Genomic DNA, 16,591 nt, shown 5'->3' with positions numbered 1-16,591 from the left:
ATCTCTGCCTGGCTCTGTACACAAGAAATAGTGCATATCTAATGAGCTGCTTTATTTTTCTTTTTCTTTCTCCTTACTATTTTTGTGTTGTGTAACCCTATGCCTTACTAGACAGCATTCAGATCAGGATTTGAGGCTGGAATTGCTGTTCTCCTATTTGGCATATCTGTAGAGCTCATCACTACAGTATTTCAGTGCTTCTGATGTTAATTGATTTTCGTAACACCCCACCAAGTTAGGGAATTATTATTAACTGGGGAAATGGAGCAAAAGGAGATTGAGGTCAGAAGTGCTGCTTGGTTCGAATGCCAGGTTTGAGGCACCTGTTATCTGGTTTGCTATTTGTTCAGTAGTCATATTAAACTCTTGAATTCCTTTAATTGCAACTGTAATTCTGCGTCTCTCCATATTGACTCAGAACTTGTAATGCAGGCAGTGCAAGTACAGTAAGGAAAACTCAACCGAGCACTTCTGGCATTTTTTTCATTGGGGATGTACCCATTTTCATGAAAGTAGTTTTGGGCAAAAGTGGGGCAATTATTGAGTCTCAACACAGCATTGAGATGTTATGCCCCAAGAGATTGGTTTTTTTCTTTATAAATTCTTCTGGCTGATACAATGCTTATTCTCCATTTCTTGAAACAAAATAAATGCCTCCAGGAATCTCTTCTGCTCCCTAATTGTAATTCATCACCAGAGTGGCTCCACTTGTGTCAAATGAGTAGAGGTTCTTTTTGGAGTGCGTGTGAGATGGTCTTAATTAAAAAACAGTTCCTGAAGTGCATGTGTAAAGATTGCCCTGTATTTCTTTATTGTGATTGCTTGTGTTCCCCTAAGTTTCTTTTAAGATTTATTCAATTTAAAGAATTTTCTGTTCTCTTTGTTTTATTTCTTTATTGATCTGCCTTCTCTCATCAACTGCCCATATTCAGCAGCTACTTGAAAGCTGGAAATGGCAGGAGTGTCAAGGAGTCAGCATTCCAGTACACTTGCTCCATTGCAGAAATTCAGCTGTTTTAGAAGAGAGACAACTAGAGGCAGAGCTTGTTCAGTAGCATGGTAGCTGTCATAGCATTGACATATGAAGATAATTCTTTTCCTTGGTAGAATATTTTCTCTGAGTTGGCAGCACTGAAATGAATTTGGGAAGTAAGAGCATTAGAACCCTGAATGCCTTGATAGCTATCTCACCTTTTTTTCCTAACGCATGAACGAATAAATAATAATTTTCAAAAGAATAAAAATTGTCTGAAAACCTAAATGAAGGTGTCTGTAAACTCATGTGTTTTGGTACTTGAGAACGGTGCTATCTACAAACTGTACCTGGAAGAACATAGAAACCTAAGTATTTTTGATATATTTTAAGAATTAGTTTAACACTGATCGTCTCTCTAAACTAATTACTTGGTTTTCTTCCTTTATGGGTTTATCATATCTCAAAGAGAGATTGTCTTTTGAGAAGGAGTTAATTCTCCAGTCTTTGCATGTAAATCTCATTTTGGTCCGTTTGCATTAAAATCTTATTTTGGGCCCATTTAAGTATTTTCCTCTAGGCTTTTAAATCTTTCATTAATAAGGCTGAATGTAGACTGCTTCAGGCTCCTTTTAACTCAGTAAAAGTACGTGTGCATTTGGGCCTTTACACAAATATTTTTGGCCCTACCTTGGAAATTGTCCTCAGCTTCTGTGTACTCAGTTACACATTGGCTTCCCCAGTCAAGACAAGAGAAGTATGAGACAGTCTAGCACAGTGTCTCAGCTTGCCTGGAAAACCTTGTGTGTGCTGGATGTGGTTGGTGGTCTTCCTGAAACTTTCCCTGATTCTTCTCAAGTTCTTGCTGAAAAATGCATGTAACAGATTTCTAGAATAGATTCTGTAACTTTGCTGGTAGATCTTAAATGCTGTTTCAGGCATTTTCTCACAATTTCATTGAATGGTCAGATAGATCTGGGAGGCAGACTGCAGTTACCCAGCCTCTCTGGTATTTGGAAGCCATATGAATGAAAATAATCATTAAAGAAGTCTGAATAGGTCACTACTTGTTATAAATTTTTTGTCATTAGTCTGTGTTTTTTTGCTTGTGATTCAGATAGTGTGGTTAGTTTTGGTTGCTGATGGTTGCATGGTGCTTAGATATCCTGAGAGTAATCATGACAACACAGCAAAAGCATCAAAATATGTTTATTTTCTTCAATGGTACCAGTTGGCATAATAAAAACACCTTTCTTTGTAACCTTTCCTTTCATAGTATATGAAAATGTGCCTGGCATTTTAGAGTACTGGAACACTCCTATGAGGAGAGGATGGATGAGTGTCCTGGTTTGAAAGGACAGGTGTCTGCCAGTAAGGGCAGAAGTTTCCCTTTGGAATAGAGACACTGGTTCCACTCCCCTCCCCCAAGTATTATGATTGTTTGAATCAAGGACTCTGAGGCAGAGATAAGGGGGGTGGGAATAACAGCTCTTTTACTAACATATCTAACTATACAAACAGAAAACAATAACAGTTAAAATTGCTAACAGAACGAAATAGGTAACTCGGTGTCAGTCCCTTTAGATGCAAGCACGCTGTCTCTGTGCTTAGCCCAGAGCCCAGATCTGCCAAAAAGGCAAGCGGGAAAACGGAGGCAGGAAGGAGGGGGGGAGGGGCAGCAGCGGCCACGCCGGTCCCGGGTGGGAACGGGCTGCAGCGGCGGCTCCTCGCTCACCGTGTGTGTCCAGGGGATCAGCTGTGTCCGCAGAGGCAGGAGGCTGGAACGGGGCAGATGCAGGGCATGTGATCGTAGAGGCTCTGGCTCTGCTGTGCTCGGCCACGCGGCTGAACGATCCCAGGCGTCCTCCTCCCAGCTCGCCGGAAACACGAGTGCCCTTCCGGAAGCCTCAGAGGCCCCTCTGGGGCCGTCCCCATCCACACCCTTTGTCTGGCCCCATCAGAGACTCTGGGTGTAGCCCGGCCAGCTCCATTGGCATGATAATGGGAAAAATTCTTTCAATTGACACAGTAACAGAAAAACACTCAACCCCCAACATTATCCACCCCGAATTTTTTCCATGCCAACATGCTACATCATATTGAAATCTTTAAATTATATACATACATGTAGTTACAGGCACAGTATCATATATAGTTCACCCTAGAACAAGGTCCCCTTGGGGTATGCATTGGGTCTCTCCATCCTTTTGCATCACCCACCAAGTGCAACCTGGTCCTTGAGCGAAAACCACCCCACGAACAGGATTGTCTTTGCTGGAAGCAGAGTTCACCCAGACAGTTTTCCCTAACATGCCTCTCAGGTGTACCACTGGAACCTTATCTCCATCTGCTGCTCCCAAGGGCTCTGACTGGGCAGGGCCTGCTCGGTTAGTGGAACCTCGGGTATTCACTAACCATGTGGCCTTTGGTAGATTGATCTCCCAGTTCTTGAAAGTCCCCCCACCAAGTGCCTTTAAGGTGGTTTTAAGCAGACCATTGCACCGTTCGACTTTCCCAGCCGCTGGTGCATGGTAGGGAATATGGTACACCCACTCGATGCCATGTTCTCTAGCCCAGGTGTTTATAAGGCTATTTTTGAAATGAGTCCCATTGTCTGACTCAATTCTTTCAGGGGTACGATGCCTCCAGAGGACTTGTTTTTCCAGGCCCAGGATGGTGTTCCGAGCAGTGGCGTGGGGCACAGCGTAGGTCTCCAACCATCCAGTGGTGGCTTCTACCATGGTCAGCACGTAGCGCTTGCCCTGGCGGGTCTGAGGCAGTGTGATATAGTCTATCTGCCAGGCCTCTCCGTACTTATATTTGGACCATCGCCCCCCCATACCAGAGGGGCTTCACCCGCTTGGCCTGTTTGATGGCAGCGCACGTGTCACAGTCATGAATAACCTGAGAGATGCTGTCCATGGTTAGATCCACCCCTCGGTCTCGTGCCCACTTATAGGTGGCGTCTCTGCCCTGATGGCCTGAGGCATCGTGGGCCCATCGAGCCAGGAACAGTTCTCCCTTGTGTTCCCAATCTAAGTCTATCTTCGAGACCTCTATCTGTGCAGCCTGATCTACCTGCTCGTTGTGCCTGTGTTCTTCATTAGCCCGACTCTTGGGAACATGAGCATCCACATGACGGACTTTCACGGGGAGCTTCTCTACCCGAGTGGCAATGTCTTTCCACTCGTCAGCAGCCCAGATTGGTTTTCCTCTACGTTGCCAGTCAGCCTTTTTCCACCTTTCCAGCCAACCCCACAGAGCATTGGCTACCATCCACGAATCAGTGTAAAGGTAGAGCTTTGGCCATTTCTCTCTCTCGGCAATGTCCAAGGCCAGCTGAACAGCTTTGAGTTCAGCAAGTTGACTCGATTCACCTTCTCCTTCGGTAGCATGTGCAACCTGTCGTGTGGGGCTCCATATGGCAGCTTTCCACTTCCGGTTCATCCCCACAATGCGGCAGGAACCGTCGGTGAAAAGGGCGTAGCGTGTTTCATCTGCTGGCAGCTGGTTGTACGGTGGAGCTTCTTCAGCCCGGGTCATTTGCTTCTGCTCCTCTTCATCAGCGAGACCAAAATCTTCACCTTCTGGCCAGTTCGTAAATATCTCCAAAATCCCAGAGTGATTCGGGTTACCAATACGGGCGCGCTGTGTGATGAGGGCAATCCACTTGCTCCATGTGGTGTCGGTGGCGTGGTGGGTAGAGGGAACCTTTTCTTTGAACATCCACCCCAGCACTGGCAGTCGGGGTGCCAGGAGAAGTTGTGCTTCTGTGCCAATCACCTCTGAGGCAGCTTGAACTCCCTCATAGGCAGCCAAGATTTCCTTCTCTGTGGGAGTGTAGTTGGCTTCAGATCCTTTGTAGCTTCTGCTCCAGAATCCCAGGGGTCGGCCTCGGGTCTCACCAGGCACCTTCTGCCAAAGGCTCCAGGACAGACCATGGTTCCCAGCTGCAGAGTAGAGCACATTCTTTACCTCTGGTCCTGTCCTGACTGGGCCAAGGGCCACTGCATGAGCGATTTCCTGTTTGATCTGGGCAAAAGGCTTGCTGTTTTTCAGGGCCGCAGTGGAAATCATTCTTGCAAGTGACCTGGTAGAGAGGGCTCACAATCTGACTGTACTCGGGGATGAGCATTCTCCAAAAGCCTATGGCACCTAGGAAAGCTTGTGTTTCCTTCTTGCTTGTTGGTGGAGACATTGCAGTGATCTTATTGATGACCTCAGTGGGGATCTGGCGCCGTCCATCCTGCCACTTCACTCCCAGGAACTGGATCTCTCGGGCAGGTCCTTTGACTTTGCTCTTTTTAATGGTGAAACCGACTCCCAGCAAAATCTGGATGATCTTCTCTCCTTTCTCAAATACCATCATTGCTGTGTTCCCCCACACAATGATGTCATCGATGTACTGCAAATGTTCTGGAGCCTCACCCCTCTCCAGTGCAGCCTGGATCAGTCCGTGGCAGATGGTGGGGCTGTGCTTCCACCCCTGGGGCAGTCGGTTCCAGGTGTACTGCACGCCCCTCCAGGTGAAAGCAAACTGAGGCCTGCACTCTGCTGCCAAAGGAATGGAGAAGAATGCATTTGCAATGTCAATGGTGGCATACCACCTTGCTGCCTTGGATTCCAGCTCGTACTGGAGTTCCAGCATGTCCGGCACGGCAGCGCTCAGCGGTGGAGTCACTTCATTCAATGCCCGATAGTCCACAGTCAGTCTTCATTCTCCATCAGATTTCTGCACAGGCCAAATAGGACTGTTGAAGGGTGAGTGGCTCTTGCTGACCACCCCTTGGCTCTCTAGATCACGGATCATCTTGTGGATGGGGATCACAGCATCTCGATTTGTCCGGTACTGCCGGCGGTGCACTGTCATGGTGGCAATTGGCACCTGTTGCTCTGTCACTTTCAGGAGTCCTACTGCAGAGGGGTTTTCTGACAGTCCAGGCAAGGTGTTCAACTGCTTAATGCTCTCTGTCTCTACAGCAGCTATTCCAAAAGCCCACCTGAACCCCTTTGTGTCTTTGTAGTAGCCGTTCCTGAGGAAGTCTATGCCTAGAATGCACGGTGCCCCTGGGCCAGTTACAATTGGATGTTTCTGCCACCCCTTCCCTGTCAGGCTAATCTCATCTTGCAGAAAAAGTGAATTCCTGTGATCCCCCCGTCACCCCAACAATGGAAACAGGTACCTTCCCCACATGTTCTGATGGTATCAGGGTGCATTGTGAACCAGTATCAACTAGCACTTTATGTTTCTGTGGCTTTGATGTGCCAGGCCATCGCACCCACACTATCCAATAGATCCTGTCATCCCATGCCTCTCCCTGGCTAGAGGCAGGGCCCCTCTAGCCCTGGTTGTTATTTCTTTCCTGGGCATACATAGTGGAGGTTCCTTCCAGGGGATCTGACAGAACATCCTCCTTGCTGTAATACCCTGCACCTTGCTTGTGGGAGGTTGAGGCTACCTTCATTTTAGTGCGGCTCCCTCGGTTAGCATTTCCCTCCCTGAGCTGACGCACCCGTGCTGCCAGGACAGAAGTGGGTTTCCCATCCCATTTTCCCATGTCTTCCCCATGGTCTCGCAGGAAAAACCACAGGTCAGCTCATGAGGTGTACCCTCTCTCCCTAGCTGGGGGACGTGAAGCTCTGACTTGGGGGCCTGTGACTCGTACTGGTGCTACGCTGATCTTCCTCACCTCCTCAATTCTCTCTATCATCTCTTCCCTCATATCCCTCATCCTATCTTCGACCTGTTGGAGGTCCCTGGCCACGGCAGAGACATTAGCCTGCATTGGGCCATTCATCATGCTCTCGAAATTTCTGAGTTTGTTGGCAATGGAACACACTGTCTCTGGACTGTTATCGGCATTAATCATTGCTGTGTAGGTGGTATATTGAGACGGACCCAAGGTTGCCAGATTCCATAACATCTGCCCTGTGCACTTGACCTTGTCAGGGTCATTGTCATGCTGTCCATCCCTCCCAAAGAGTACCTCTAATACCGCTGCTTCTCTCAGCTGCTGGATCCCTTCCTCAAGGGTCTTCCAGCGCATCCTACGGTGGTGCTCCTGCATTCTCTCTCTGTGTACAAACTTCTCTCTCACACTCATTAAAAGCCGGTCCCAGAGGGAAAGGAGGCCTTGCTCCCTTACGAATATCTGGTCCACACCTGAATCCTGGGCCAAGGATCCCAAATTCCTGGCCTCAGTTCCATCCAGTTGAACACCTGTTCCCGTAAGGTCCCAGACCCGAAGTAACCAAGTTGTAAAAGGCTCACGGCCCCGCCGAGCAATGTCTTTACGCAGGTTACGGAGACTATCATATGAGAGGGACTCGGTGACAATCTCAACCTCTGGCTCCCTTGCTGGTTGTGAGGACCCTCCTTGCTGATCCCCATTATCTAAGTGCCTCGTTTTAATCTTAGATTTCCTAGTTTCCACAGGAGCAACTGCTGCTGGCTGTGGCTGCTCCTGTGATCCAGCTGGAACCTGGACAGATACAACATCTACGGGTTCCACTGCAGCACCATCTAACTCTCCCTCTTTAGGGCAGGGTTTCTCACCAGCTGGAGAAAAATGCTCCTTCATCATCTGGCTGTGCTCCTTCAACATCTGGCTATGTACCTTCAACATCTGGCTTTGCTCCTTCAACCTTTGACCTATATCCTTCACTAGAACCCCCGCCCACTCTGGGTGGCTCATTTCTGTGGTGGGCTGTGGGGCAGGATTAGGCTCTGGGGCAGCATTCCTAGTCCCTGGGGCAGGTTCTGGGGCAACATCCCTAGTCTCTGGGGCAGAGACAGGTTCTGGGGCAACATCCCTAGTCTCTGGGGCAGAGGCAGGTTCTGGGACAACATCCCTAGTCCCTGGGGCAGAGGCAGGTTCTGGGGCAATATCCCTAGTCCCTGGGGCAGGTATCAGAGTTGTTGTCCAAGCCAATATTCCCTTGTTTCTGAATGCTAAGTAGAACAAGCCTACCAGCAACACCAGCCACTGTATAATAACACTGGCAATTAAAACAGATCTGAAATCCTTGAGAACCAGAGGGGTAGCCTCAAAAAACTGGGTGATGGGTTGGGAGAAAATTTCCCGTGCACTCGTTATCTCACAGTAAGTACCATTACTGAAATAGCCCCAGAAACACGCAGTTAGAGTACGATAGCTCCGGATCCATGCAACCGCTTCCCAGAAAAAATTAAAAACCCATGAATTCCTGACATAATCAATCCACCAAATCAATCGGATAATAGCCACAGCAACCTTGGTGAGGGGGCCCAAATTCAAAAAAGGGCTTGCAAATGGGAGGGAGATGGCTGTGACCACATGGAACACAAACCAGATTAAACCAGACAACATATTGCCAGTTAAGAGAGCTGTTATTCCTGTGTTAACTCTCAACTCAGTGCCCTCAGCTCCACGTCTGGGCGCCAAAATCTGTCCTGGTTTGAAAGGACAGGTGTCTGCCAGTAAGGGCAGAAGTTTCCCTTTGGAATAGAGACTTTGGTTCCACTCCCCTCCCCCAAGTATTATGATTGTTTGAATCAAGGACTCTGAGGCAGAGATAAGGGGGGTGGGAATAACAGCTCTTTTACTAACATATCTAACTATACAAACAGAAAACAATAACAGTTAAAATTGCTAACAGAACGAAATAGGTAACTCAGTGTCAGTCCCTTTAGATGCAAGCACACTGTCTCTGTGCTTAGTCCAGAGCCCGGATCTGCCAAAAAGGCAAGCGGGAAAACGGAGGCAGGAAGGAGGGGGGAGGGGCAGCAGCGGCCACGCCGGTCCCGGGTGGGAACGGGCTGCAGCGGCGGCTCCTCGCTCACCGTGTGTGTCCGGGGGATCAGCTGTGTCCGCAGAGGCAGGAGGCTGGAACAGGGCAGATGCAGGGCATGTGATCGTAGAGGCTCTGGCTCTGCTGTGCTCAGCCACGCGGCTGAACGATCCCAGGCGTCCTCCTCCCAGCTCGCCGGCAACGCGAGTGCCCTCCCGGAAACCTCAGAGGCCCCTCCAGGGGCCGTCCCCACCCACACCCTTTGTCTGGCCCCATCAGAGACCCTGGGTGTAGCCCGGCCAGCTCCATTGGCATGATAATGGGAAAAATTCTTTCAATTGACACAGTAACAGAAAAACACTCAACCCCCAACAATGAGAGAGCCAGGGGTGTTCAGCCTAGAGAAGAGAAGGATCCAGGAAGACCTTAGGCCCCCTCATAGTGCCTGAAGGTGCTCCAAAAGAGCTGGAGGGCGACTCAGGAAAAGGGTCTGGAGTAATAGGACACAGAAAATGGCTTCCCACTGCCAGAGTTCAGGGTTAGATGGGTATTGGGAAGAAATTCGTTTCCTGTGAGGGCAATGAGGCCCTGGCACAGGTTGCCCAGAGAAGCCATGACTGCCCCATCCTTCCATCTCTGTAAGTAGTCAAGGCCAGGTTGGATGGAGCTTGGAGCAAGCTGGGATAGTGTAAAGTATCCCTGCCCATGACAGGGGGTAGAATTGGATGAGCTTTAGGGTCTTTTCCAACCCAAATAATTCTGGGTTTCTGTGACTTCACAAAATGTTGCTTTCTGGTACTAGAGGCATTAAAGTCAGACAAAGGGAAAGCCATAGTTGAGATCACTGAACATTAGAATATTTTAATTGGATAAATTAATGATAGCCAAGATTCAGAGAAGCCATCAACTTCAGGGAGACAACACAAAGTGATGTCTAAGCTTCTTGCATCCATTTCCTTAGCTACCATTGAAGGGAATGGAGAAATGCAGTGATGGTCCTTGGTCTCTGGGGCAGCCACATCTATCCTGGAGTGATTCCTTGGAGTATATTGGCTATAGATGGATCCAAAAAAGAACTGGAGTTCTGAATTGCTGTAGATTTCCAGCTAAGTGTGCTAGGCAGCTGCATTACTGTGTGGCACAGTGTCACTGTAGAGACTTTATGGAATTAGAAAACCATCAAAATTCAGAAGATTACCTGGTTGCTGACTCCAGCAGGTATAAAGAAGCTTTTTAATGGAGAATCCTGGTTAACAAGACACAGTCTGTGAGTTTAGAAGCTTTTCTGTAAGAGAAATACTCTGTTTTCAATATAAAAGTAATTTCTAAGGGATTTATATTCCAAGTTACAGGATAAGATTTTGTTGGTTTTTCCTTTAGGATTACAAAAGTAATGGAGAAAAGCACCATTTGATATTTGCCAACCTAAAGGTACAGCTCACTGGAACCTGAAGATAATTAACTGTTGTAGTTCCAGCTCTGACATTTTAATATAACTTCCTTTATCCATACAGTGGTTCATACATACAAAATTTCAAATTAGTAGCTATAAACTTGTAAGACAGAGACAGCCTATTTTTTTTTTTTGGTTTTTTTACTGCCAGAGAAATGCGGTAAGTGTATAATCTGTGGTAAAAATGCACCAGCAATTAAACAACTGGTAATTTCCTCAGAGTTCTAAAGCTGAACCTTAAGCCTGCAAGATAGAAAATATGCCATATTACTCTTGTTAAAATGTCAAACTATAGCTGCATAAGAGACTAGAAAGGATTTTCAGTTTCTTCTCAAAGCATTTTTGGAGAAGTCAGTAAAGCAGTTATCTAATGTATCAATGTTGAGTACACATTTTCTATTATGTTATATTTAATTATGCTGGGTTAATTATTTAATATTAATATATTTATTTATGTATTTGTTTATGGGTTAATGTGTCGGGATTTTTCTCTTTTTATTTTTCAGGATTCTGCTCAAGAGAGTGTCATCAAACGAGATATCCATCGTACATATCCAGCACATGATTATTTTAAGGATACAGAAGGAGACGGTCAGGAATCTCTGTACAAAATCTGTAAGGTACAGTCAGTACTCTGAATTTTAAAGCATGTTCCATATTTTGTGTGACTTTCTTTTGTCCTGATAACCCTGTTCTGTTCCACGTTGTTAATAAGATTTTAAAGCTTTGTTTAGATTGTATGTGGAGACTTGGTGTTTCTTCATTACCTTTTACAACTTTGCATTTTGTACCTCCTAAGGCGCAGGTGAGAAGAGGCTCAAGCTGGCCTTGCTGAGGTGAGAGCTCCTCTTCAGAGGGAGTGGTGTAGAACATCTTTTGCTGTGAGGTGGAGAGATTTGCAGAGGTAGAGAAACAAACCCTCAGAGCAAGCTGTGCTGTGAGGTTAAACAAGAATGTCTGTAGATAATTACCTGGAGAACTCTGACCATTCCACAAGCAGTGTGTGAGCAGAGCATTTCTCTCAGAACTGCCAGATCACTTAAGTTTTCTGTTTTGCACGTGGGAAGGTTGAGGTACTAAAATCAATAGATTTGTTTGTCTTGTACAGAAGGACTTCTGTTGTTTGAGAGAGATCCAGAAGGTAAAATACTGCAGCCAAGCAGGTACTTTTCTGCCTGGCAGTTGTAGATTTTGCTGTAGTTTTGGCAGACAGTTTTTGTTTCACTTTTTTTTCTAATATTAATGAAATTTATTTAGAATATTCTGTAGAATGCAATATAATGTAGAATTCATTCTGTTCATGTAGAATGAATGATTGTATTAGACAAAGCCATTTCCCTTTCGCTTCCTCTTCCTTGTTGCTGTTTTCACCTCCTGTTGATTGCTAGAAATGATGAAATTGTCAAAGCAGGCAGAAAAAAGTGTTCAGCCTTTGGGATATATTGATACATACTCCTGTTCTCTAGATAAATTCTGTGGTGATACAAACTCCTATTCAAATAATAATTTGGGTGACTGTTAAATATAGCTGCTTAGGTACTGGAATTCAGTATTATGAGTAATTCACATTTTTAAAAATACAAAATTAAGGAACAGAGACAACTTCAAACCAGTCAGTGGTAGTGATTTCTCCCTAATCTTGGAGGGCTATAGAGGGCTACAGGAAACAACTCCTGTGCCAGTCTTTGAAAAGAATAACAATATAGGTAATTGTGGGCTTGCCACTTTGATATCAGTTAAGTGAAAAATGATGGAATAATTCAGATTTTCAAGAATTAAATGTGAGAAGTATGTTATAATGAAGGCCTAAGAATTTACTGAAGATAGATAATGACAAACTAACAGAAAAACCCAGCAGTACAGGTTTCATTGGGGAAGGTGTTCTGATTGAAATTCTGTAGCTTGCCACGTTATGAATGTATAAATGCTGGACAAGTTAGAGCATGAACAAGATACACATTAAGGAATTAAAGATTGGCCAGCAGATTCCTAAACAGGCACTGAATAAATGGATTTCAGTCAAAGTATTAAGAATATCCTGTGTTCATTCAATGTACTCTGCTAAGTCATCTGAAAGAAACCAGAAAGCCCTTTCTCATAAAGATATCTTGGTGACACAGAGAAAAAAGGGATGGCAAATAATGTGGTGTAAAGGACGTGGAGATGGATGAACCTTGTGGAGGTATAGTTTGACTTGAACAACTCAGTATTTTGCAGGTGCTGCAGCTGCTTTTAGTTACAGTGTCCAGAATTAAAGATAACTATTCTCCATTGGAATCTAAAGTTCTGTGAGAATGATGAAAGAATTTGGGAACATTCTTTGAAAAGAAAAATTCTTCTTCATCAAGGTGTATCTCTGTCTATTTTGTTTAATAAAGAACAAATAAAGGAGTGAATCTGTCTGAACTGGAAGCAATTTAGAGGAATAATCTGTCCAGCAGGCAGCTTCAGAGGGGATAAGATCTCAGACCTTCTTGCATTGTTTCCTTTCCCTAGGAAATGTAAGGAATTCATGTTTTCTAAATCTGGGAGCTTTCCTTGCTCTCAAGGACTCTGCTGCTGCAGAGAAAGCTGCTGTAGCTGTTAGTTATCTTTTCTTGAAGGATCTTGAAACTCAGAGTCATCCTTGACAAAGTCAGGGAAAAACACCTGGAGCCCTGTATGGATGAACAAGGGGCTCATGGACAAACTCAAACACAAAAGGAAGCCTAGAGAGGATGGAAGCAAGGGCAGGTAGTCTGGTAGAATATAGAGAAATTGTCTGAGCAGACAGGGATCAGGTTTCAGAAACTAAAGCCCTGATAGAATTAAATCTGGCCATGGATGTGAAGAGTGACAAGAAAATAATCTATGGGTACATCTGTGATAAAACTAAGATTAGAATAAATGTGGGCCCCCTCCAGAAGGAAAGGGAAACCTGCTTAACTCAGGACATGGACAAGGCTGAGATACTCAATGACTTTTTTGCCTCAGTTTTCACTGGGAAGTGCTCCAACATCACTTCTAAGGCCATGGAAAGAGAAGTCAGGGACAGAGAGGATGAAAAACTGCCCAGTTCAGGAGAAGATCAGGTTTGAGACAATCCAAAGAGCCTGAAAGGCCACAGAACCTGATGAGATGCATCTGTGGATCCTGAGGGAACTGGCAGATGAAGTTGCTAAGCCACTGTCCATATTTGAGGTCATGGGCATCCCTGTGAAGTTCCCACTGAGTGAAGATGGGAAAACATAATCCCCATTTTTTAAAATGTAAAAAGAGAAGGCTCCAGAGAGGCCTTAGAGCCCCCCCCTGCAGTGCCTACAGGGGCTCCAAAAGAGCTGAAGAGGCACTTTGGAAAAGGGCCTGGAGTGGCAGGACAAGGAGGAATGACTTCAGACTGCTAGAGGGCAGGGTTAGAAGGGAAATTGGGCAGAAATTCTTTTTCTCTGAGGGCAGTGATGCCCTGGCACAGGGTGCCCAGAGAAGCTGTGACTGCCCCATCCTTCCATCTCTGTAGTTAGCCAAGGCCAGGTTGGATGGAGCTTGGAGCAAGCTGAGGTAGTGTAAGTTGTCCCTGCCCATGACAGGGGGTAGAATTGGATGAGCTTTAGGGTCTTTTCCACTAGAGTTGAATGACCTCTGTCACTTGGTGCCTTTCTCTTGATGGAACATGTTCTGCATAGCAGCTTTGCAATCACTTTTTAATTTCCTGCTCCAAACAGCTTTGTCTATCAGCAGTCTTTGTTACTGTGCTATTTTTATGTGTTCTTCAAGGTTTGTGAATATTTGCAGCATGTCCTTCTGCAGGGTTCTGTGAGTGACTTCACCTTTACCCTCTGGGTTAGAACTGACTGTTTATTCTTACCTTTTGCTTTCTCTCTAATCAATTATTGAATGCATAAGGGGTTGTTCTATAGCCACTCAATTCCTTAAAAAGCCTTTGGGTAGGGATCTTGTTGAAGGGTTTATAAAAATCCTGGTAATCTTAGTGACTCCCTCATTCTTTTATGTGCTCATTGGTTCAGAGAAGGATTTGGGATGTCTTGCTTTCTGGTAGAATAGCCATATCCAGTCTTCAGCATAGAATTATTCATCAACTTACTGATTACACTGAGGGGTTTATACCTACTTGCCAGTATTGAGATCAGACATAGCTGCTGGGGAGATTTCCAGGTGGTAATTTCCTTCATCCTTGCATAGTTTTCTTAAATGACTGTGGTTGTGACAGATGTCTGCTTGGGTCTGAGTGGACCTCGAGTTGGTGATTAATAAACTGTTTTCTCCAGTGTTTGGGTTTTCAAGAAATATTGTTAAAGTCTAGTTTGCTTATAAACCTGTCATTCCACTGGGAATGACAAGTAATAATCTGTATTGAAAGTAATAATTGTAGCAGCTTTGTATTACTTAGAATAACTTTTTCTAGAGGTGCTGGGTACTTGGGCTCTTCTTCTAATATGAAAGCAAGGAGTTTGAAGAATGGGTTTATTGAATATGGCTGGGAAGAGTCTGTCCTCAAGTGAGAGGCCAGAAAGCTGAAAAGTATTTTCTTCATTCTCCACTGAAGTGAGAGAAGGTCTGAACTGTCAGATAAAAAGGAAAATCCTTAAAAGCTCACTGGCTCATTTTAACAGTTCTACCAGGTTTTTTTCCAACTCTTTTATCTCCTCTTCAGAACAGTAGGATATCAGCAAAGATGGAAGCTTTTTCTGCTGCAGAACTTTTATGTGACAAAGTATCTAAAAATAAACTTCAAGACCGACTGTGGTGATAAGGAATCAAAAGAGCTTCAGATTCTAGACTGGAGATTTCACTTGAGGACACCAGTTAAGTTGGATTTTCACAGAGAAGATTTTGGGGAATCTTTGAGAAAACTGCTGGTTCTTGCCTGCTTTCTGTTTAAATACTCTGCAAATTCTAGCTCTGTTTAAAGAGCTCACCTCAGTGTTACAGTGCATAACTGAATAGTGCTCAGTGCCTGCTTCCATGCTATTTACATACTTACAGCTCAGTGCTCCAGGGAATCAGAGCACCTGGCAGAATTAATCCTCTCAGCTCTCTGGAGTGTGTGCAGTATAGAATTTAGCATGAGATGTGCTTTCCCTAATTTTCTGATTGAAGTAACTCCTATTAAACAAACAATCATTGCGACTTTAATGCGGAAAAGGGAGCATGATGCTGGAAAATGAATCAGGTGAGCTTAGTGAGTGCTCAGACTGAGCAGACTGGGAAAATAGACACAGTGTTTTTCAGAAAATGGTTGAATTGCTTCTCCAAGATTCAGAGTTGGTGTTAGTGTTTCTCAGTAAGCTGAGGCCTTGCAGAAGGATATGAATCGTTTGTACCAGGACATATTTTATTAATACTCATCCCTTTGTGGATCAGATTTATAGGTTTTTTTCCCAATCCTGGTCTCACTTGCCTGAAGGATTTAGCTGCAGGATCAGATTGGTACTTGGTTTGCTGTGAGACCAAACACTGCATTTTAGTTGCTGTAATGTCTGGTTTTTTATACCCACATTAGCAGAGAGAATAACAAACTGCTTTCTAGCAATGCTAACATTGAGTGGGATCTGTTATGGGGTGTATTAGCTTTCGTTACTGTACATTGCAATAGGAAAATATCTTTGAGTGCTCTTCTGTAACCAGTAGCTTGTATGCCCGTGACAAGCTGTGAATGATGGGTTATGCTTCAGCAGAGCTGCTGGTTAGTGCTGGCCTGTAAGCTGAAAATCTAATTTTAATGGATTTTTTTACATTTCCATTTCCCATTTCATTGCAACAGATAGTCACCTCACTGTGTATGTATTCTTCCACATTTTTCAATCCTTAGTATCTCCTTAAGATTTACAAATGGGAAGTTTCAGTATTTGTCCAGGTGTAATTATTTGTCAGAGGGCAGATCTCTTTTGTTCCTACAGAAATATATTTACCAAGTGTTGGATAAACACAGTCAGTTACAAATTATTTTTCATCTATTTTTAATTGTTTATTTTCTTTGTTCCTGGGTTGAAGGAGCAGTGCTAGTAAATATTGTCTTGTTTCATTCAAAGGATTCTTAGTGTTACCTTGTCTTCTTCCATTTACATTTTAATAAGGATCCTTCTCTATGTGTCTGTGCTCAACAGCACTGTTCTTACACACGGGGTTTCTGCTGAGCCTGTACCAGTGGGAAGGTCAGCTCTGGAATCCTGAATGCTGGGAATGGTCTGTTTGGGGCCCTGCCTGATTGAAGGTGAAGATTTCTTCGTTCTCTCAGCTGTTCCAGCTCTGGCAGAGGCATATTATGTAACAGCCATGTGCCTCTTCATGATACTCTAAATGAGTGACTAGTGTCTAAAACTATGGTTTTCAGTTAATGCAGAAATTCCTTCTATAATGTGATACATATTCAATGCTGCACCCATAGGAATATTATT

General features: G+C 44.7%; 1 protein-coding gene across 1 annotated transcript in view; it reads left to right on the top strand.

Annotated features, from left to right (window-relative positions):
• RABGAP1L (RAB GTPase activating protein 1 like) overlaps positions 1-16,591 on the top strand; it is a 247,065-nt gene that overhangs the window by 127,954 nt on the left and 102,520 nt on the right. The window contains 1 exon segment of the mRNA XM_079314187.1: positions 10,703-10,816. Within this exon segment, the coding sequence (XP_079170313.1) occupies positions 10,703-10,816 (114 nt within the window).

Source organism: Erithacus rubecula (genome assembly GCF_903797595.1).
Source record: "Erithacus rubecula genome assembly, chromosome: 10".
In the NCBI taxonomy this organism is placed as follows: domain Eukaryota; kingdom Metazoa; phylum Chordata; class Aves; order Passeriformes; family Muscicapidae; genus Erithacus; species Erithacus rubecula.
Note: the sequence above shows the minus strand (reverse complement) of the source record. Positions and strands in the feature narration are given on the sequence as shown.